The sequence below is a fragment of the Periophthalmus magnuspinnatus genome, chromosome 22, assembly GCF_009829125.3.
Source record: "Periophthalmus magnuspinnatus isolate fPerMag1 chromosome 22, fPerMag1.2.pri, whole genome shotgun sequence".
NCBI lineage: Eukaryota > Metazoa > Chordata > Actinopteri > Gobiiformes > Gobiidae > Periophthalmus > Periophthalmus magnuspinnatus.
In genome coordinates, this window is record NC_047147.1 from 4,361,970 (window position 1) to 4,385,789 (window position 23,820).

Here is a 23,820-nt window from a genome sequence, read left to right on the forward strand (position 1 = left end):
AATATTAACAGTGACAACAGTATTAACAATATTAACAGTGACAGCAGTGTTCACAGTGACAACAGTGACAACAGCAGTGACAACAGTAACAACAGTGACAATAGTAACAGTGGCAACAGTAACAATAGTAACAGTGGCAACAGTAACATTAGTAACAGTGACAACAGTAACAATAGTAACAGTGACAACAGTAACAATAGTAACAGTGACAACAGTAACAATAGTAACAGTAACAATAGTAATAGTGACAACAGTAACAATAATAGTGACAACAGTAATAACAGTAACAACAGTGACAACAATATTAACAGTGACAACATTATTAACAGTGTTAACAGTGACAACAATATTAACTGACAATGCCAGACCAGGTGAGTCAACCTTGTCATTATTGCCTCTAGATGGCGCTCAAGGGATAGGTGCAGCCCAAAGGAGGGGCCCAGGGGATAGGATATTGTTCAGTAGTAATAGTAGTAAACTTACAAATGGTGGTGGTAGTAGTAGTAGTTGTAGTAGCAGTAGCAGTAGCAGTAGCAGGAGTAGCAGTAGTAGGTTGTGGTTGTTTTTGTCACCGCATTTGACATACCTTCCCTGTCCTGTGTATTGTAGGCGCTGAAGAGCAGCACAGAGGTAGAGTTGGTGGAGGATAAGGTTCGCTGTAAAACAGAGCCGGAGCGTTGGCCCATCGCAATGCCAGTCGTGGGCTCCCCCAGAACGGACTTCACCCAACTCATCCACTGCCCAGAGTTTGTGCCCAGGCAAAGCATCACAGCCAACACAGGTCAGGAACTGGGACTACACTCTGACTTGTAGCTAACCTGCTAACTGCTACATTCCAAGTAGGAAGTGAGCATGGGCGCGCTTCCTGCTCCATTGACTCCCCGATCTACATGATGATGAATGGTGTTTATATTTTACTATTGTGTCCATCTGACTGTCGTCCTTCACTTCTCTGCCTTTGGCTTTTACACAACCAATTTGCAGACACAAGAGTAAAATAAAAACCCCAGGATCATGTAGAGAGGGGCTACAGAGAAAGTGAAATGGAGTCAATACAGCCAGAAGCACACCCATGATCATTTCCTATTTGGAATGCGGCGGCTAGTAGGTTAGCTATGTCCATTTATATATACAGTATGTACATGGTCAAAACAGAGAAAGGATCATAGTCAGTGTGTTTTCCTGCTTCTGAACCGGTCTGACAAAACAAGGCATTTGGTTCAGAAGCTTCTATTGTAATACAGTGTAAAAGTTACACAAGGTTTGATTTTCAGAGCAGTTTCTTGCATAATCTTACACAGTATTGCCCATGTTTAGATATCCATTTGTCACGTTTGCATCAGGTTAAGTCTGTTATGAGGTGGAAAAGTGCTGTTCCATCGTGAACACTGTCATTTTAATACCTTCCCAAACATGGCGACAGAAGGACTTTACTTTGAAAACCAGGCCAGTGCAGTTCTTTTCCAAAAAATGTTCTGTTTCTAATTCTTCAGTGGTCCAGGTTTATATTACAGTACAGAATCTATATTCACTAGTGTAACTGAACAAATTGAGGGTATTTTTTGTATATTTTTCTCATGTTGTTCCTCATCAAAAACATGACAAGGTTTCATCCGTGCATGTTTGAGCAATCTAGCGATCCCTTTCGGGCCCTATTGAAACCCTCCTTATAGTTAGCAGTACGAGCCTGTACAAGGCTCCGCCCACAAGCCTATGTCATCCGTGCTCCCACATGACAATTTTCCATAAACGTACAAAAACATGATACAAAACTGTACACAGCAACTTGACAAACCTGATGTGATGTGCAGTAGTTTCATTAGGGGGACACAGCTGATTGTGATAGTGCTCTGAAATGTGAGGGACTTAGAACAGAGACCAAAAGGAGGGGGGACTCAGAGCATCAAAAATCAAAGTGAAACTTCTTAAACATGTTGTTTTGGGCGATTATAGCATTTTCAAAACAATAAAAGGATGATGATCTAAATGAGTTAATACCCCATAGAAGTAAAATGCCTCCTCTTTAACTTATTTTTAATATTTGTGGAGTATGGAGACTCACTATTACATACAAATTTTTTTTTTAGAAACCAAAAACTATGTGCTTTGCTTCTTCAGCCTCATCGCCTTCGACTGAGACACCCCTGGACTCTCCAAAGCCCAACCCGGCCTCGGAGGCCAACGGAGCGGAGCCGGAGGGGAAACCCGAAGAAGTCCCCAAACCCGACCCTGAGGCTTGGACCAAGGTCGAGAAACGCCACAGACACTACCCTGGAAAAAACAAGGTACAGCCTCACAACGAAGAGAAATATTCTGAGCTCTGTAAGAAACTACAATGAACTTAAAGGTCCAATAAGTCATGTTCTAATGCTGTTACCTCCTGAAAAACAGACCAGGAGTTGTGTTTTGTTTCATTCACACATGTTTGAGTAACACTTTGTTATTAGTCTGTTACATCTACAAAGCTCAAAATGCTCTGTTTCACCTTGTGATGTCATGAGGTGGTAATTTTCAAGTTAACAGCTCCTTTTACCTTTAGTTCAGTAGAGACTGGATATTCCAGGGCTGAAATCATCCAAACGATTTTAGTGAAGGTGTGTGGAGTTTAAAATACAGTGGAGCACTTCCTGTATTACCACATGATGACATCACAAGGTGGAACAGTGTGTTTTCTATTTGAGATGAGCCTAAATATACAGGGTTTGTGTGTTGAGTCCTGCATGACTGACGTTTTGTTCTTTATATTTGACTAAGCCTCCATCCTCATTCTTCCATCATTAATTTCCATTTTTTCATCTCATTTCTCTCACTTCCTCTGTCCTTTCTTTTTCTATCCCTTCTCTCTTCTGTGTGTCTGTCTCCTGTCTCTCTCTCTTTCTCTCTCCTCCATTTTCCCTCTCTCTTTTCTGTCTGTCCACCTTGGTCTCTCTTGTCTTCCTCTTTCTCCTTTCTTTTTCTATCCCTCTCTCCTCTCTGTGTCTCTTTCTCCCTCTCTTTTCTCCCCATCTCTCCCTCTCCTCTTTCTCTCAATCTCCTCCTCATCTCGCTCTCGCCTTTCTCCCTCTCAATGTCCTCTCTCCTCTTTCTCTCTCTCTTCTTTCTCTCCATCTCTCTCCATCCATTATCTCGTCTCCTCCACTCCTGACCACAGCCCGATGATGTCTGCCCTGTCTCCTCTTCTCCTCCTCCTCCCTCCCTTCAGTTTGACTGTGTCCTGTCTACAGTTGAGTATCACAGTGTCACATGACCAGAACACTCACATGACCAGAACACTCACATGACCAGAACACTCACATGACCAGAACAGAAGCTCACTGGCCGAATGAAGAAAACACCTGGATTTAATGCTCATTAATATAATAAACATTTTGCCTTACCTTAAAGTGTCTGTGTGTGGAAAGACCATAGACTCTGTCTATAAATGGACATAGCTAACCTGCTAGCTGCCACATTCCAAACAGGAAGTGATCATGGGCGCACCTCTGGCTCTATCGACTCTTGCTCCATTTCACTTTCTATTGAAAAACTCCCTCCCCTCTTTCTGTAACTGCTGCTGTCAGACTTGTCATTTTGATCTTAAAATGTTCATATTAACCCGCTGTACATGATCCTGGGGTTTTTATTTCACTATTGTGTCTGTAAATCAAGATATGAACATTAATAAAAAAGCACCTGCTCCTTGCTGAACCAGTGGTGTGGGTGGGAAGGGACGTTACCTTCAACAGCTTCACTCTGGATTGGCTCTTTGGTTGCTATGATACTCGTGGTTGAAATTCCAAATATGGAACTCGGCTCCAAATTGGCCCCTATAACTGCTCTAGCCTCGATGAGTTTCATTTAACTGGAGCCGAACGCTGTGGGTGACGTCACACTCACTTAGTCCACTTCTTTATACAGTCTGTGTGGTTAGTACCGAGATATACTGAGATAATATTGAAACTAATTTATACTACTGGCACAATAATCCTATAGTAAAATTATTAACAAAAAACTATTCAAAATGTACAATATGGTTAAAATATTGAGTTGCAGAATGAAACTGTTAAGTGTGTATTTATAAGGAGTTATTTATTCAAACTTCTACAGCTCAAATCTTATTGTAGAGTAGAAAAAACATCAGAACGAAAGAATAAAGATAGTTCCATCTGTCACATATACAACAATAACGATCATAGCCGTTCTATAACTGTTGTTCTTGTCCTGTAGGAGCGTTCAGACCGGCCCTCTGACCCGCCTCTTCAGCCCGAACCAGATCAAGAAGAGCTGGACTTTCTGTTTGATGAGGAGATGGAGCAGATGGCACCGAGGAAAAATCAGTTTACGGATTGGTCCGACGAGGATTCGGACTACGAGCTGGACGACACGGACGTGGACAAGCTCCTGATAGTGACCCAAACGCCGCCATACCTGCGCAAACATCCGGGCGGGGATCGAACAGGCAACCATGAGTCCAGAGCCAAGATCACTGCAGACCTGGCCAAAGCCATCAATGACGGCCTGTACTATTATGAGCAGGATCTGTGGAAGGGAGAGGAGCAAATCGAGACCACAAAGGTAAAGATGAGTTAGAGCAGTGGCTCTCAAAGGCAAAGCAAAATTATTTGTACAGCACAATTAGTCCACAAAGTAATTCAACATGCTTACAGAATAAGAAAGACATTAAAATCACAATACAACAAAACCAGGACTACAGCAGGACTACAGCAGGACTACAGCAGGACTACAGCAGGACTACAGCAGGACTACAGCAGGACTACAGCAGGATTACAGCAGGATTACAGCAGGACTACAGCACAAGGCCGGTTCCTGAAGTCCGCAGAGTGTGAGATGGTTCATGTGGCTCCAACATGTGGGAGATGTTCTTTGGTGCTGGTCCATGGAGAGACTTGTTACAAGCAGAGCTGCTTTAAAGTCTATTCTCTGAGCCACAGGAGCCAGAGCAGAGACCTGAGCACAGGACACATGTGAGTGAGTGACTGGTAGAGTTAACCAATCACAGGAAAGTCTCTCAAAAGAAGCAGATAATCACGTTACATCCTAATGAATGGTCCAGCATGTAGCTTTTACACAACCTGCTTGTCTCCATGGAGATGTTATTGGCTTGTCTGGAATTCCACAGTATGGCATTAAACTGATCTGTGGAGAGATGAGCCCGCTCACACAAACAGATATAACATGTTTTTCAAAGGATTTTGGAGCAACTGTAACTGAATAAATACCAGAAGGTTAAGGCCATACTGTGGAACATTCAAGACAAAGCGGAATAATTTTAAGGGGTCATGGACCACCAGAAAAGTTTCATAGGGCACCTTTAAATGCCTTATGGCTACACGATACAAACCAATTTATATTTAGCCTTGTTAAAAGTATAGAAAATCAGATCCTAATACTAAAACTAATATTGATACTACATATTCATTTTTCACAGGTATCGATACAAAGAAAGTCCCACTGACAGGACAGAAATGAACTTTTCCTGAATATCTTTAGAATAATATTGAGCTGTATCAGAACAATTATAAGACACATAGATGAGTATACACATATGGACCACTATGAACCTACTAGACACAGGGATTACACAGATAGAAGGCCACGTGAGAATATAAAACAAAGTACCAACATGTAATGTGGAACATCACAGTGTATTGTCTAAAAGAGTATTTTTATTATGATTGTGGTATCAGAATCGGTATTGAGTCTAATTGTGTCGAAGTCGAGTTTGAAAGTGTAGTATCCTGATGCACTCTTCATAATGGAACTGGGTCACTGTGGCATCCTTGAAAAGAAAGTGGGAGTTGTCATCTGATCTAGGCCATAGTTTTATTAAAGCAGCGTTATGTAAGGGTGTATCCCAGTGTCACTAGAGCCCAAACCAGGTCAGTCTGCTCACACTGAGGAGCCTGGGCAGAGATAGGAAAACGTTCTATTTTTGGACCCACGTCAGTTTAAAACTGTCACCAGAAGTTCAGAAGAGCCGCTAACCATAGAGCAACCGGGCCACAACAACTACCACAGAGGATAGTATTTCTGCACAAGAGAAAGCAACTTACTGTGTTTTTAAAGTGGATATTTCAAAGAAGCAACCATAGACTGTATACATAAATGGACACAGCTAACCTGCTAGCCGCCAAGTTCCAAATAGGAAGTGATCATGGGCGCACTTCCAACTTCATTGACTCTGGCTCCAGTTCACTTTACACTGAAAAACTGTGCCCCTTCTCTCTGTACCTGCTGCTGTCAGACTCATCATTTTGGTCTAATGTAAATGTTGAAACTGAGAGCTACTTCATGGATACTGAGCCATATGAAGGGCTACCAGTTGGAGACGCCCTTCTGAATATACATTATTAATAATGATTCATGATAATCATCTATGTGAAGACACTGATCACATTAATAATGTCTCACAATCAACAATAACAGCAAGGTGAGAAATGGATGTCAATATTCAGCACTTGCACTATTAATCTTAGTAATTAAGTTTTCCGATGACACATCACTACATCTCAAAATGTCCCATTTTCACCAGCCACTGACAAACCTTTTAATAAAACAAACTATGTTGCACCACGTTTCAAAAAGTTATCTATTATGTAATGTTAAAGAAAAATCAACTTACATATTTTTAAATAAATCTCGGTTGCTTTTTGTGACTTTTTCGCCGATCTCGTGAAAAAAACCTGTTGACCTTTAGCTCAGGGCTTTTTCTGCTGTAGCGCGCCCTGCGAGTAGTTAGTGTGGAGCTTTTGCGACACGTAGTGAAATGTCCTTCCATGTTGTGCCGCTTTACCATCGCCTCCCAGATGAGACACTCGCAGGTTTATTTTACGGTTTTAAAATTCATTGTGAAAGTGATCATTTTTTTCTGCCATGTTTTTGGGGTAAGAAACTGTATTCAGCGCATTTTCATAGAGCTCTCAAGCTGTGCACTGGTTTTGTCATGTGCACAATACTGACCTTTGAACTGAGTAGGTCAGTGTTACCTTGGATTGGCTCTTTGGTTGCTATTATAGTCGTGGTCGGAGTTCCAGAACTCTGCCCCAAATTGGCCCCTATAACTGCTCTACCCTTGATGAGCTTCATTTGACTGGAGCCGAGTGCTGTGGGTGACGTCACACTCACTTTGTCCACTTCTTTATACAGACTGTGGTTTAAACCTGTATCCACAAGCCCCCTCCTCTCTCCTTCTCTCCCCTCCACTCCCCTCCTCTCTTCTCTCTCCTCCTCCACTCCCCTCCCCTCCACTCCCCTCCTCTATCCTCCTCTCTCCTCCTCTATACTCCTCTCCCCTCCTCTCCCCTCCTCTCCCCTCCTCTCCCCTCCTCTCTCCTCCTCTCTCCTCCTCTCCCCTCCTCTATCCTCCTCTATCCTCCTCTATCCTCCTCTCTCCTCCTCTATACTCCTCTCCCCTCCTCTCCCCTCCTCTCCCCTCCTCTCCCCTCCTCTCCCCTCCTCTCTCCTCCTCTCTCCTCCTCTCTCCTCCTCTCCCCTCCTCTATCCTCCTCTATCCTCCTCTCTCCTCCTCTCTCCTCCACTCCCCTCCTCTATCCTCCTCTCTCCTCCTCTCCTCCTCTATCCTCCTCTCTCCTCCACTCCCCTCCTCTATCCTCCTCTCTCCTCCTCTCCCCTCCTCTATCCTCCTCTCTCCTCCCTCCTCCTCTATCCTCCGCTCTCCTCCTCTATCCTCCTCTATCCTCCTCTCTTCTCCTCTATCCTCCTCTATCCTCCTCTCTCCTTCTCTCTCCTTTCTCCTCCTCTCCCCTCCTCTCTCTGTCCATGTTTTGCCTAGGCCGGTGCAGTGTGTTAGGGTAAAGTTTGAGCGTGTGGGAAAGTTTCACCTGAACAAAGTCGAAGTGACACATCTGCTCCATGTCACAAACGTTTATCTGAACCAGAGACTGTGGGAAGAACGTCATGTTACTGCTGCACACATGGAAATGAGGCTATAGGGACAACAACATATAATCTGCACACATATGGGACACTACGAGATTACCTCCATGTCCCTTTTATTAAAATGAAAAAGTCAATTCATATATACAGTCTATGGTCTCTCCTCTGTCTGCCAATAACTTTATTATATTTGAACCTGGTTTCGCTTTCATCTCTGATTCTTATGTTAATTTTTATTCAAATTCATCTTAATTTTTCTGTATGTTTCTTTAGGAATCTGAGAGTTTTAAGAAGTTGAATGTGATCAGTCAGGATGAGTTTGACACACTGACGCCCAAACCACCTGTCGACCCCAACCAGGACGTCCTGCCCCTTCCTCAGCCAGGTAACAACTGCTTCCTGTTATTATGTAATTCAAACTCCCAAGAAGATATTTACATCCCATAATTCAATATTTTTTTAAGATTACTAGAATTACTGTGTTGTTTTACTTTAGAGGTACCATTGTAAATTTGCATGTCTATGGAGACGTGAAGGGGGTGGGCCCTCTACCAAAAAAAGTTACTTCTTTGGTCCTGGTTTGGTCCTGGTTTGGTCCTGGTTTGGTCCTGGTTTGGTCCTGGTTTGGTCCTGGTTTGGTCCTGGTTTGGCCCTGGTTTGGTCCTGGTTTGGTCCTGGTTTGGTCCTGGTTTGGTCCTGGTTCATTAACACTCTGTTGTATTGTTCCAGTGGACAGTGGAGTGGACCTGTCTCGTTCATTGCCTAAAACAGTCCCTGAGTCTCCGGGCACTCCCGCGTCCCGCGTCCCTCGAACGCCTCGCACACCGGGCCGGTGTGACCCCAACAAGACGCCCAGGTTTTACCCCGTCATCAAGGAGGGCGGGACCATTGATGCGCAGGTGAGGGGAAGGGGCTTATTCCTCTACTGTTTCTGTTGGTGTCTGTAAAAACAATATTCTTTGATTGACCAAAAAAAGGAAAAGTTTAGTCAGATTTCATGTGACGGTGAGAAAAAAAAAAGTATGCGTCTTTTTCTGTAGTGTATGTAAACTTCTGGTTTCAACCGTATTCATTAAAACATTAGCGTTCATGTAAAATGGAGCGCGCAAGGTTTGAACCTGTCGTCCACTGGTTTGTGGGAACGACATAGTGCACCGCTGTGACCACAACATTCCATTTTCATAATAACCTTGACAGACTTTATAAATAAGTATTTTACATTGGCTGAATAGTGTAACAGTAATCAAGAAGTCATATCATTTCATTTTTTCTATCAACAGTTTACTAATGTACCTTCTATTGATTTTGTCAGACTCCTCGTAAGAAGAAAACTCGTCATAGCTCAAACCCGCCACTGGAGGCGCACATTGGCTGGGTCCTGGACTCCAGAGAGCACCGGCCGCGGTCCGCGTCTATAAGGTACAAAATACAATCACTTTAGCTTGTCTCCAAAACTATGCCCCTGACCCTTCATTCACTCCACAGCCCCTGACCCCTCGTTCACTCCACAGCCCCTGACCCCTCGTTCACTCCACAGCCCCTGACCCCTCGTTCACTCCACAGCCCCTGACCCCTCGTTCACTCCACAGCCCCTGACCCCTCGTTCACTCCACAGCCCCTGACCCCTCGTTCACTCCACAGCCCTGCAGGCTTTAGTGGACTCCAGTGAGTGTCTGAATCTCTCTGTGAATGAGGCTCTATAGACTCAGGTCATGTGACTGGGTGAAAAAAGTCTAAACTCTGATAAAAGTTGATTTGTGTCATAAATAATGATCGCAAGTCTTTATGGACTAATAATGATAAGACACATTTATGTCAAACTGGACATAAACGGACTAGATTTTTAAAAATGTTTTACTGAGATGTGAAAATTCTTGCTCTGTTAACAGCTCGAGCTAAAGCGGCTAACGCTAGTAACTTAACACCATCACGGTTTATTTAAGAGTGTGTTATTCATAATCAGGATCAACAGTGACATAAACCAGCGCTTCTATCTGCTTCATTCAGTCGTGTCTGGTTAAAGACCTGTCTCTGTCCACTGGTGTTTTTACAACTCTCCCAATGCATTGTGGTCTATATTGACTGCTCTAGTGACCACTGATGCCAATACTTTTCAAGGTGCATTGTGGGAAATTTTGAGTGCATTACTTTTTCACCAACATTTGGACACCACTAAAAATGGTGTACCCCTTAAATAGTGCCCTCTGTAGGGGATAGATGGTCAGTGATGAAAATTCACATCACATAACTACATTCTGGTTACTTTTTTATTTGGTGATATTTAGAGTACAGTTTCTTTACTAAAATCAAATGTATACGTGGTGGTACTTGACCACAGTTTAGGCTCAAAGGTATTAATAAAATACAGCTTTTCCCCATTCAAAAGTTATAATATATTCTGTTAATCACTATGACAGTGGTCCCAATTTCTCATTTTTCTGAAACCCATGAATACTTAAATCAGACCTGTTCTGCAAACAGGACTTTTCAGATGAGATCTTTTAACCCTGTGCTAACCAACCTTCGAGTCTTACTGAGCCTCTGAAGTTGCATTTGGAGAGATTCATGTCTGAGCATCTTTAATCTTCTATTTTCAAGACGCTTTTTGTCAACCCCTGTTTTCGCCTCCACCGGTACATGCCCACTGTGACGTTCGTGCCCACTGTGATGTACGCACATCCTTCTCCAGTTTTATTTATCTATGTATTTGTCTCCAGTAGGTTAGACTACTGTAACGGCCTGCTCACTGGCCTCTCCAAACAAGTGTTAAGACAGCTGCAGTACATCCAGAACACTGCTGCTCAGGTCCTGACTAGAACCAGGAAATACGAGTTTGCAGTTTTCTAACGCGGATGTCAGCAGACTTGTTTTGTTTTAGAAGAATATTGTGATTAAAAATTTGCAAATTATAACATGACGATCCATGAGTGTCGGAGATGAGAACTATAGAGCACACACACGCACAATAGGGCCGATTTAATGTCTCCCTCTTCTGCTCTTCTCCCACAGCAGTTCGAATGCCTCCCCCTCTGACGGCGCTCCGATCTCAGGCTCATACGGCTGCACGCCTCAGTCTTTCCCAAAGTTCTGGCACCCGTCCCACGAGCTGCTGCGGGACAACGGCTTCACCCAGCAGGGCTACCACAAGTACAGACGACGCTGCCTCAACGGTGAGAACCATTTGTACTGAAGTCAGGACTAAAGTACACATCTGGAATGTTTAGAAATACTACAAATACCGCGAGTACTAATACTGCTACTACTGCTACTACTCAAACAGGAAATAACAGGGGTTAGGACGGTTCAAATGGAGGAGTGGTCTTCTTATAATGCAGTTACTTTACTGTGGGTTCCTGTGTGTTTAATTGTTTCAGACACAGCATTTCACATATTTTCTTCTGATTGTTTCTTTCTGTCCTACAGTTTGTGAAGTATAGATGTGATATATAGTTTAGGGAAATACAACATATTGATCAGTTTCATTGATTGATTTACATAAACAAAACATAGTTTTAATCATTTCTATGAGCATAAAAAGGTCCAATTTGTTGCTTTAAAGCAGTGGTTCTCAAATAGTGGGGCGCGCCCCCCTGGGGGGGCTGTGGGGGGCACGTATGACTCCGCGTATGACACTGTAGTACTGTACGCGCTGTACGCAGCGCGCACACAGCAAAGAGCAGGAGAGAGCGAACAGATCGTGACACAGGGCAGTGAACAAGAAACACTTTTGCTAAAGAGACACTATGGAAAACATTTTAACAGGGATGAAAAGAAAGGCGGATATAGACGGAGGTAAAGTCACCCGAAAAATAAGACGAGGAAGTCTGATGAAGCGTATTTAGCGCTTGGCTTCACCGTGACTCCGGTGGGACACGAGGACAGACGGGTGTCTGCTGTGTCTGAAAAGCGGACAGTATGAAGCCAAATAAATTAAGAGACCTCATTACACCTCAGTCACGCTGATAAGACGCTGGAGTTTTTTCAGCGTAAACGTGTCAAATATTGCCAATAATTATCCCGCTTTGTAAATGTCACTTAAAGCAGCGAGCACTGAGCATCATATAAGGTGGTGTAACAAATTGCTAAATTACTTGCTTTAATTTGATATTTATTTAATTTTAATGTATTATTTTGATATTTATTTAATTTTAATTTAGTCATTTGATGTTTATTTAATTTTATTTTTTATTTGGGGGGGAGGGGGATTTTTTTCTTCTTTATAGGGGGGGCATGATAGAAAATAATTGAGAAGCACTGCTTTAAAGCCACATGACTAACTCCACCTCATCATTAAAATAACCATGATTCAGATTTGATTAAAAGCCCAACACGACTTTAGTTACGTTTTGTTTCTGAGACGATGAACAACAAAGTGTGATTTTTGTTATGTCAATATGTAGCCCAAGTAGTACTGTGGGGTTAGACGACAGACTGTATAAAGCAGTGTACTAAATGTGTGACATCACCCACAGCCTTCGGCTCCAAATGAAGCTCATCGAGGCTAGAGCAGTTATAGGGGTGAAGTTCCAATTGTGAGTACCATAGTAACCAAAGAGCCAATCTGGAGCCAGGCTGTTGAGGGTAACGCAGGCCTTTAGCAATGCAAAGTCAAAAGAGTTGCTAACACTAGTGGGAGCAGCCTCAGGGAAAGAAGGCACCTCATTTATCTGTTATTAATGTTCATATCTTGATTTACGGACAAAATGAAGTGAAATAAAAACCTCAGGATCATGTAGAGTGAGTTCCTGTTTGGAACATGGTAACTAGCGGGTTAGCTATGTCCATTTATATAAATAGTCTATGGGGCCATTGTCCAGGATTCTCCAGACTTGTGTTGTGTTTTCATCATTTTCTCTTTCTAAACATATTCTTTTCTTCTTTTTGTTGCAGAGAGGAAGCGGCTGGGCGCAGGCCTCTCTCAAGAGATGAACACACTGTTTCGGTTTTGGTCTTTTTTCCTCCGAGACAATTTCAACAGAAAAATGTACGAGGAGTTTAAACAGTACGCCCTGGAGGACGCCAAGGACAACTACAGGTGAGAGGTCAGGAGTCGAACCCACAACCCCCTGGTGAGAGGGAGGACACAGGATAACCACTCTGCCGCAGTAACATAGGGATAACACGCACACTCCACTCAGAGAGATCAACCTGGTCACTGAGAGGACGAAACAGGAGTGGACATTCTGTCACAGTGACAGAGGGAGAGCATTCACACTCAGGGATCAGGAGTCAAACCCACAACCTCCTGGTAAGGAGGGAGGAGACAGGATAACCACACATTTGTTTTGTTTACATAGAGTTACCAGGACATCTCCAGCTGCTGACCTGCACATTCCTGTCTCTGAGGAGCCAGGGCTTTGTCTGTTTGGATCAGCTGAGTTTTATTTAAACTACATCACATTGTCTTTCATTTCATATTTTAGTTTTGGAACTTATTAATATATTTGATTAATAATAAATTACTTTATGTTCAAACAAACGATAACCAACATATGCATGTTTTATTTTTGTTTTTATTTCCATTTATGAAAACAGACAGTTTTATTAGAAACACAACCTGAAGCTTTGTGTAAATCCTCCACACTGTTGTAATTCTCTGCACCTGGATCTGTGATGTAAAAAATGTGATGAGCCAGACACATTTATTTAAACCAGACCAGAGCAGTTCCCCAAAAGTCCCTCTGTGAAACCGGTTCAGATCCACAGCCGGTCCTGAGTCAACACACCTGGGGTCATAGGAGCCAGGTGTGATGGGAGGAGGTCAAAGGTCTGAGTATTTCATCATATTTACTTGTGTGTGTTGTAGGTACGGGTTGGAGTGCCTGTTCAGATACTACAGCTACGGTTTGGAGCGAAGGTTCAGGCTCGATCTGTTCAAAGACTTCCAGGAAGAAACACTCAGGGATTTTGAGAAAGGTAAATGTGAAAACGAGGTCCAAGTATAATCACAAAGTCTGCAGAAAGTCTTCTGTTTTAAGGGACTGTACCCTTTTCTATGTTTTTAAGTCAAATGAGTCTCAGCCCAGTGCAGATATGTTATAAAAGCAGCTCCTGAACTCAAAATAAGTCTGCTGTGTTCTGTCTACATCTCATTATAAAGCGTTTCATTGTCCAAGAACCAGGAAATAAACCCCAGTGCTCTGATAGCACGCTAGTTGTTGTTTGCATTATCATGACCGCAGAATTCCGCTGTGGTCTCTGAAAGTTGTGAAAAGCTCTTCTAAACTCATCAATGTGAATCATTAGGATGTTCTGCGTGCATAAGATAAGTGAGGAGTAACTTTGTTACTAGTTTTTTAAATCAGGTACAGCTCCTTTTATTTCGCATATAACATGAAATGTTTTAAATAATATTCATAACCACAGATACTCAGATTAATTTGTGTCTTGGCAACCCCACCTTACATTTACCCAAAACAAAACTAGGATTACAGTCGATATTTGCACCTGTTTGGACTGAGCAATGGAACGAGATATAAACAGAACAGATGCTCTGGTTAAAATAGTACCTCAAAACACTGGACCATCGCAGCATCTTCATCTTCATCTCCTCTTGAGCTGAACGACTCAGTAAAAATTGAATTAGCTATTTGTTTTAAAGGTCCATATTACACTATTTTCAGATTTCTGTTCTAGTGTTGTTTTCTCATAACAAACACACCTGAAGTTGTTTTGTTTCATTCACACATGTTTAACACACAAACCCTGTATATTTAGGCTGAATTCTTCTCTCACATAGAAAACACTCTGTTCCACCTTGTGATGTCATCATGTGGTAATACAGGAAGTGCTCCACTGTGTTCTTAAACTCCATACACCTTCACTAGAATCATTTGATAATTTCAGTGCTGGAATTGCCAATCTCTACTGAACTAAAGGTAAAAGGAGCTGTTAACTTGAAAACTCCCACTTCATGACATCACAAGGTGGAACAGAGCATTTTGAGCTTTGAAGATTTAGACAGACTAATAAGTGTTACTCAAACATGGTATGTTTGTTTTTGGGGAGGTGACAGCATTCTAACATGGTTTAAAGCTCACAAGTCAGTTTTGTCTAATATAGGACCTTTAAAAGCAGGATTTGGTTCAAAGTTCAGATTTTAAACTCATCCAGAAGAACTGACAAACTAACACAACACATTTCAGAACATGTTTGCACCAGTCTGAACTACAGGGTTAACAGCTTTTATCCGGAATACGACCCCATAGAGACACAGGGAGGGCATCTGACACACAGGGACATTTCAGAACATGTTTGTACAGATCTAAACTACAGGATTACGGTCATGATGTTGTTATTTTAATCCTGTTTGTTCAGGTCAGCTGTACGGACTGGAGAAGTTTTGGGCGTTTTTGAAATACTCCAGAATTAAGAACCAGACGATCGATCCCAAACTGCAGGAGCATCTGTCCAAGTTCAGAAACCTGGAGGACTTCAGGGTCATGGTAAGGATCAGAGACATCTAGAGGACTTGTTTTTGTGTGTCGGCGGCATGGTGGCTGAGTGGCAACACTCATGCCTCACAGCAAGAAGGTTTGGTTCGATCCCCGGGTCGCCCAAGCCTTTCTGTGTGGAGTTTTGCATGTTTCTCCCCGTGTCTGGATGGGTTTCCTCCGGGTACTCCGGTTTCCCCCATCAACCAAAACATGAACGCCCTTCGAGACAACTGTTGTTGTGATTTTGGGCATTACAAAAATACATTGAATTGAATTGAACTTCAGGGTCATGATAAGAATCAAACACCTGGAGGACTTCAGGGTCATGGTAATAATTCAGACAGCAGTTTTATCATTAAAAATCTTGAAGACCAGTCCAGACCAGACAACAGCAGAAACTGAGGGGGTGGGGGAGCTGAAGATTTGGCATTTTTTGTATTCATTTGTAAAACATCAGCTCAAACTTATGATGTCTTGTTTCCTAGTAATTTTTTACATAAATACAATTTTTTACATTTTTGCATGAGCTCTCCTGCAGGTGTAGTCTTGTGAGTGCAGTTTGGGTCAAATACACATAGATGCGTAATCATTTTGAGAGCTTTTGCCACGCCCCCATAAACTGTATATATAAATGTACATAGCTAACCTGCTAGCCACGGCGTTCCAAATGGGAAGTGATCATGGGCGCGCTTCCTGCTCCAATTCACTTTCTATTGAAAAACTGTGACCCCTCTCTCTAACTGCAGCTGTCAGATTCGTCATTTTGGTCTTAAATGTTCGTATTAACCCACCCTATATGATCCTCGATTTTTATTTCACTACTGTGTCAGTAAGTTAAAATATGAACATTAATAACAGACAAATCGCTGCCTTGTTTTCCCCGAGGTTGCTTCCGTTAGCAACGCTGTCAATCAAACCTGTTGCTAACGCTAAGCGCCCGCACCCTGGGTTAGCACGGAGTGGGCGCTTAGCAACGCTGTTAAGGGTTACCTTCAATAGCCTTGCTTCGGATTGGCTTTTTGGTTGCTATGAGAGTTGCAGTCTCAATTCTAAAAATGGAACTCGCGTATGGATGACTTCACACTCGCTTAGTCCGCTTGTTTATATGGTCTGTGCATGCCCCCTTTTCAGTCGACCAATCAAACAGCAGCACACGTCTTTAGTCCAACAAGAATTTATTTTGTCGACTCCAGCCGTAGTAAGCTTATGACATTTCAAATAAAAACTTTTGTTAAATGCACTTATATCTTAAAGAGAATAATCTATTCCTGTATTGTCACGTAGCATCAAAGTGAATGGAGAAGGACAGAACTGATGTGAAATGACCTACTTTTTCCATGTCGTTTAATAAAACCAAAGTACGAGTTAGACAAAAACAAAATTACAGAAATAACAATGTGCCATACCATGTAATCCCCATGTTACTAGCTTATTACGTTAGCATAACTGGTACACATTTAATTTCACTGGTACACATTTAATTTCAAGTTGCTTAGATACACATTCAGAAATAAAACGAATCTCGTTCCCCTGTTGACCTGTTACTTTCACTCTTTACTTTCGTGTGAAACTTTCCTGTTCCGTGTGATAAACTGTGTGCTAAGTACATAAGAGGTAACTGGACCTTTACACTCGTTTATCAACTACACAAACTGCCACTTCACTGATAATTACCACAGGGACTGTAGCACCAGAAGTAAAAAAGGTGGTGGGTCTGCTACCTGCTTGCCTTCATAGAAACTGCTTTGGAATGTTCCAGAGTATGGCATTAAACATATTAATTTTTCATTTATTCCATTACTGGTGATTTTATTTCTCCAAAATACTTTTAAAAACTTGAAAAACCTCATCACATCTGACCTGTAACTTGGCTGGCTCACATCTCCATGGAGATAAGACATAAGCTTAATGTGGAACATTCCAGGCAAATAATATTCTATGGAGGCAAGCAAGTGGGGGTGCCCTCCACCAGGAAAGTTACACGGTGCAGCTTTAAAGAAACAGCACATGAAGCCTAATGAGAGTAACAGATGTAATGAAACTAAACAATGTGATCTTTATTACAGAACAACTGAGACATGTCCACACTGTGTAAAGTTTAGTTTTAGTTGTATAATATCATTGTTTAATGAGTTTTAAAGGAGGATATAGATAAAGATGAGTTTTCCAGATAAATTTTCCCTGTGGATGAAATTCCATGTTCTTGAACTGAGACGTACGCAGGTGTAAACTGAATCCGCTTTATATAACAGGTTTATTAGCTGCAGATCTTGTCATATAAAGGAAGAAGAACACACTTTGGTTTTAGGCAAAGTGCTGATGACACCATTTACCTTTGGGCCAATAAAGTGATTTGAGTGACAGGACAAAGTGAGTATAAATCTGTCTTGTGCTCACAAACCCTTTGGCACATCTCTGTATTCACCTCAGAAAATATTAGTTTTTTTTCCACTGAAATAGATTTGGAACAACTGTTTTAAAACTTGGGTACCAGACATGAATCTATTAGTATAACTGGATGGATTGCTGCTTAGAGCTGTACTACAAAGAAAAAAACCCTCCCGCCCAGAAAGGATTTTTTCATAGAGCAAAATGTAATCACAAACTGCTCGTGTTCGGCTGACAGGGACTGATCAGGCACCTACAACTTTCACTTTTTAGATCATAGACTTTTTCTCAGGTCAAAATCCGTCTGTCTTAAACGTTTTTTAATCGTTAGCTTCTGCTACGCTCTAGCTAATCTCAAGCTCTGATTGGTTATAGCGGTCATACGACATGAACAAGCATGTGAGCAACGCAAACATGCCAAACTGTCCTGAACGAGCCGCAGGTTTAGAACATGGCTCAGAAGCTCCTGGAAGCACAAACATTAGCATTTGTAATTTGGTATTTAAGTTTTATTCCCTTGCCTCCTTTGTGGCCGCTCGCTCTCGTCGATCAAAGTCTCATTCAGTATCCATTGTTACAACAGTATTTTTGTTTAAACCACTTCCTGCATAAAGTTAATATGAAATCCGTTGGATCTCTTTAATGATAAAACTTAATGTATCAGGTTTATTACCTAAACAAGCTACACAACTGTTGCACTGTTAAAAAATAATCGTATAAAATATACCAAAAAATCCTCTTGGTGATATCGATACAGCCACCTGTGACAACGATACTTTAGTTTAATGTCATGATTGAGGAATATTTCTGTATTTTCTCCTACACAAATGTCATATGTACATGGCTCTTTCTCACAAGCCTGCGATCTTTAAAGTGTGCAGTGGTCTGATTTTTAAGTAAATATCTTAACATATTCATATTTCACGCTCTCTTGTTCAGCCCCCATTGGGAGAGGAAGGCGCGCGCAGGAGACGTACCTCATCTTCGGCCGGAGACCAGACCAGACGAAGAAGACACAACTCTAACAGCAGCTCCAAACCAGCTCCAAAACCTTCTGCTACCAACAACCAACCAACCTCCAGCCCCACCCCCTCCGCTGCTGCCTCCTCCTCTACCCCAAAAGAGAGCCCTGTCCCGGGGAAAGAACCAGCCAAAGACCCCTCTTCAAAACCAACCTCCGCTCAGGCCAAGAAAACCGATCCTACCAACGATAAGAAGAAAGATGGAAAGAAATGAACCTAGTTAGCTCAGATTTTTAAAGAGAAATGAGAATTGGTCCCTTGGTTTTTAGCTAGTGTGCTAATGTGTGTATCGTAAGGGAGGAAAACAGAAAGAACCAGCTAAACATGTTTTGGGTAGAATTGGACTAAAAACAAAACAAAAAAATGGCTGCCAGAATTTAGAAGAAAGACGCCAACTAGTGAACTTAACCAGCTCAAATTTCAAGGAGAGAAAAATCTAAATTGGTCCTGTAATTTTAAGCTAGGTTGAGAATGTATCGTAAAGAAGGCCGACAGAAAGAACCAGCTAAACATGTCTTGGGTAGAATTTGATAAAACAAAAAAATGCAATCACTGACTTTAGATTCTGTTTGTGAAAGTAGAGATCAGGTCAACCATCAGAAGCACATGACCCTGAAATATGTAAAAGTTTGGGTCAAAAATTACCTACCACCAAAAGGCAGGCAACATATGAAGTTAAGGTTAGAAAAATTGAAAATGGCTACCACTCATTTTTTTGATGGTTTGAGAAGGATAAAAGAATGTTCAAATCTAGTACAGATGGTAGAAATGCTGCAAGAAAAGATTAGTATTTGCGATTAAATTGAGAAAAATGTATATGGAGAGAATTGTTTAAAGAAATCTACCGCAAAAGAAGTGAACTGGCCACATGTTATGGGGCAGTATTGATAGTTTGAGAGCAGTATTGTAATCTGTAAAGAAAAGTGACCAGGAATTAGCCAGGTAATATTTGCGATAAAACAAAAATTAAAATGTCTGCCTACTTCCTTTCAGTGTTTTGGGAATGAAGAGAATATGCAAATCCATTACAAAGAAACACAAAGAAAACTGAACAGCTACAGTTGTGCCATAGGTTTGAATGTGTTTTTTTTTTATCTAAATGGCTTCCACTGTTTCTAGATGACTTGAGATACTTCGTAGATTTGTAATTTTTAGCATTTCAATTTAAACATGCCGTTAGGATAGACACGATAACGTTTACAGCTAAAAATGCATTCCCTGCATTTTACTGTCTCGCTTTGGTGCCAAACAAAATGTGACACGTGCCTTAAGTTTTAATACATTTATCCCATAATTTTATTTTTATTTTTTCTGTTGTTTTTTTTTCATGGTTTGTTCCAATGACAATCAGAGTGTTTTCAAGTCTTGGCAGATTCACCCTTAGGCTGAAACTGTCAACTATTTCTAATTAAAATCCTACATGGATCATTGAGTCGTATTCAGTCTGGGAGAACTGTTTAAAGTCATATTATGGGATATTTTGAAATGGTACTATTGTAATGGTAGATTTAATTTACTACAGTGTATGGGCCTGGGTGATATGACAGATCTACTGGAAAATGTTTTGTTAATTCCATAGACTGTATATATAGATGGATATACCAAACCTGCTAGCTGCTGCCAAACAGGAAGTGATCATGGGCGCACTTCTGGCTCCAATTCACTTTATATTGAAAAACTGTGGCCCCTCTTTCTGTCACTGCTGCTGTCAGACTCATCATTTTGGTCTTAAAACTTAACAGGTTTAATCAAACCTGCATCAAAAAGCATCAAACTATGTGATGCTAAGCTCCCGCTCTCTGCTAAACAAGAGGTGCAGGCAGAAAGGGGCGTTACCTTCATCAGCCACGCTCCTGATTGCTTCTTTGGTTATGATACTTGCAGTCGAAATTCCAAATATGGAACTTGGCTCCAAATCCGCCCCTGCTAGCCTCGATGAGCTTCACTTGACTAGAGCCGAACGCTGTGGGTGACGTCACAATCACTTAGTCCACTTCTTTATACAGTCTGTGGTTAATTTGCAAAATATATTAAGTTTCAGTCCATATGAATTCATTTTTATTTTGTTCTTAGCAACGGAAATCAAAAGTTGAAAAACATTTCAAAATATTTGCCAAAAAGGTTAATAAATGGCGCAAGTTGCTAAAAATTTTCCAAAATATTTTCCAATAATAAACATTTCATTGGCTTTATACATTGTATAGTGGAACATTGAAATCAAGGAGTGACTCACTTTGTCCGTTTGGCTTCAGAATGTTCTATCATGCAAAGAGTTTTACTTTTACAGATTATTAAACCAGATGTCCCCCCCAACCCATTCATTCTCATTGGGTTCCCCTGCATAAATAAAGATAAATAAATAAAAATAAATAAAACCAAGAATTTCCTCTTTCAAACCCTGTAAAATCCTAACATGACCACATGCTGCCAACTTCAAAAAAGCTCTTAATATGTCACATTAATATGTCACATCAGGTTTTACTCCCGAAACCAAACTATAATTTATTGCTGTTTTTAAACTTTTGATTTGAAACAATTTGAGTCTCAGATCATCTCTGGCCTTTTGTTGTAATGAAATGTTGGGTTTGTGTGTGCTTTAGCTATGCATTATATTTTAGCTTGTGTTAAGTTTTAAGGCTTTTTTTCTTGTGCTTTTATGGCACTTCATTTCTTTTATCGAATATGAATTTTAAAAGGTTTTAGCGATAAAGTTTAAAAAATGTACATAAAAATCATTTGCTATATACGATTATATTCTCAATTTTGGAAAAGATTTAATAGAAGCTTTTTGGTTTTATTTTTGAGTGAATTTTAGGATGATGTACTTGATGCATGTTGATAATTGTAAAAATAAAAAAAATAAAAAAAAATATAAATGAAAGTTGATTGTAAAGGCGTCTCGTGTCGTGTTTTTTCAGAAGTTGCTGAAAGCGAAAGTTAAACCGGATCAGTGGGATTCTGTTCCAAAGAAAACGACCTCAGCTGTCAGCGAATGTGATTCAATTTGCACCAAGGATTTAGACTTAAAGTGGTTCAATGTTTTTAATTATATGCAAAAAGAAATGACAGGAGAGGACAGTTTATTTTTAGAACAGGGAAGTGCAGGCCATGACTCTAAACCTGTGTCATAGTTTACATCTGTCAGAGGTTATTTATTCAACTTAAGAACTGAAGTGTTTCATTCTGCTGTTTATTTCTTGAAGCTCACGATTTGTAACAATATTTTAGATTTGCAATAGTTTTTGTGGTTTAAATCTGCTTTTATGTGTTTGCGTCAGTGGTGTAAATGAGTTTCAGTATTATCGTTTATCGTCTATACTTACTACATCGTCTATACTTACTACTTGTGAAATTTACAGCTCAACGTCATTCAGGAAAGGTTCATTTCTGTCAATGGGACTTAAGTACTTCAGTATTGATACCTGTTCAACTGAGGATCTAGTTTTATATTAGTTTTAGTATTGATTAGTATTGTTCATACCTTTGACAGCCCGAGTACATGATCAGTAAATGCGTAGAATGTCGAATGGTTTACAAAATCTTAAAAATCTATCTGTATCTATATTGCATTTATTAAATACAGTTCTTTTTATACCAAGAAAAAACGGCATTCTTACTGTGAGCGGGCTCACCTCTCCACAGATCTGACCTGGTGGTGTCAACTGCTTTGGCTGCATAGAGATGAAGATGTTTAATGCCATACTGAGGAACCTGCCAAAGCAATAACATTTCCATGGAGAGAAGCACACGCGTGAAAGAAGTACTCAATTTTGTTACTTAAGTAAAAGTACAGATACCAGGGCAAAAAAATACTACAGTAGATTTTTTATGTGATCATTTTATTTTTAATTAAGTAAAAGCATTGAAGTATCTGTTTAAAAATGTACTTAAAGAGTGAAAAGTAAAAGTATTTCGTGCAGATTTTGAGTCTTATAAATGTGGTGATTTTGATAAAGATTTGAGCTGAATTTTGTTCGACAGAAACAGCTAAATTGATATTTTTTTTCTGTTTTATTTGTATATTTTTGTTTTACTCAAATTATGAATGTGTTGAAAAATAAACTGTCAGCCTTTTCAGCAGGTCTCACACAATAATAAAAAATACTAGAATTTTACTTTTCAGTCCAGTTAAAAAATGTAGTGGAGTAGAAAGTAGATACTGCTCTCAAATGTAGTGAAGTAAAAGTAAAAAGTACACACTGTAAAATGTACTTAAGTAAAGTACAGATACCTCAAACGTGTACTTAAGTACAGGAAGCAGGTAGCAGCCCCCCCACCTGAAAAGTTGCATAATGAATTTTGTGGAACAGCACATTTTTTGTCATCAATATAATATAAAATAATTTCTTCAGTGTTTCAGGCCTGTTTCAAAGTCGGTAGAAGATTAGTTCGGAGGAGCACAACTTTTTAGTTTTAGTTTATGACTGCAGCTCAGAAGTACACAGTGTTCTTTCTGCTGGAACACTCCCTTTTCCCTTTTGATTTCATGATGTTAAAAAACACATGAGCAGTGTTACTCAATGTTACTCAGTGTTACTCAGTGTTACTCGGTGCTTTGAATCTTGGCTTGAGAAGGTGTTTTCTGTCTCTATAATGTAAGAAATACCTGCCATTCTTCAGCTTCCTCTTTATGCGATGCTCTGGGCTCTATAAATATCAAAAGTATGCAGTGCTCCGCCCCGAGACTGCTCCATCTGTGCCAGCCAGCAACAAAAAAACAGTGAAAAGTTAAAGTTATGAGTTTATTAAAGTGTTTTTTAAAGTTGAGAGGTTTTGGTGTGGGAAGTAAAGTAAATACTAATACTAATAATAATAAGGAAGTTATTTTCTTTCACAAAGTTGTCCAATGAAAATAGCACATGAATTAATTTATGAATAAGTGCCTAGGCCTTATGAGACATTTTAGCTTATTTAAAAATGATAATATTATTTTAAAGGCACAGTGTTTATGTGCATTTTAACTTTACCTGTTGCACTTGTAAACTGCTGACGCTTGTTTAAAACTGTGCACACGTCGCTATCTCATGTAACTTGCAGAACATTTATCTTTGACCCAGATAAGGTGCACTGTGACCCGC

The 23,820-nt window shown here is 40.5% G+C and overlaps 1 protein-coding gene across 7 annotated transcripts in view; it reads left to right on the plus strand.

The window, feature by feature from the left end:
* The window catches only part of larp1b (La ribonucleoprotein 1B), a 40,971-nt gene extending 21,417 nt beyond the window's left edge, over positions 1-19,554 (plus strand). For 5 of the 7 annotated variants that reach the window (XM_055231184.1, XM_055231185.1, XM_055231186.1 and 2 more), the window contains 12 exons: positions 610-781; positions 2,119-2,285; positions 3,152-3,223; positions 4,207-4,554; positions 8,170-8,281; positions 8,626-8,795; positions 9,209-9,315; positions 10,906-11,066; positions 12,787-12,931; positions 13,703-13,812; positions 15,214-15,341; positions 18,660-19,554. In XM_055231184.1, the coding sequence (XP_055087159.1) occupies positions 610-781; positions 2,119-2,285; positions 3,152-3,223; positions 4,207-4,554; positions 8,170-8,281; positions 8,626-8,795; positions 9,209-9,315; positions 10,906-11,066; positions 12,787-12,931; positions 13,703-13,812; positions 15,214-15,341; positions 18,660-18,956 (1,989 nt within the window). In that variant the 3' untranslated portion in view covers positions 18,957-19,554. The remainder of the gene's footprint in view (positions 1-609; positions 782-2,118; positions 2,286-3,151; positions 3,224-4,206; positions 4,555-8,169; positions 8,282-8,625; positions 8,796-9,208; positions 9,316-10,905; positions 11,067-12,786; positions 12,932-13,702; positions 13,813-15,213; positions 15,342-18,659) is intronic. The other 2 variants (XM_033988142.2, XM_033988144.2) reach the window with 1 other exon arrangement.
* Positions 19,555-23,820: the final 4,266 nt, after the last annotated feature.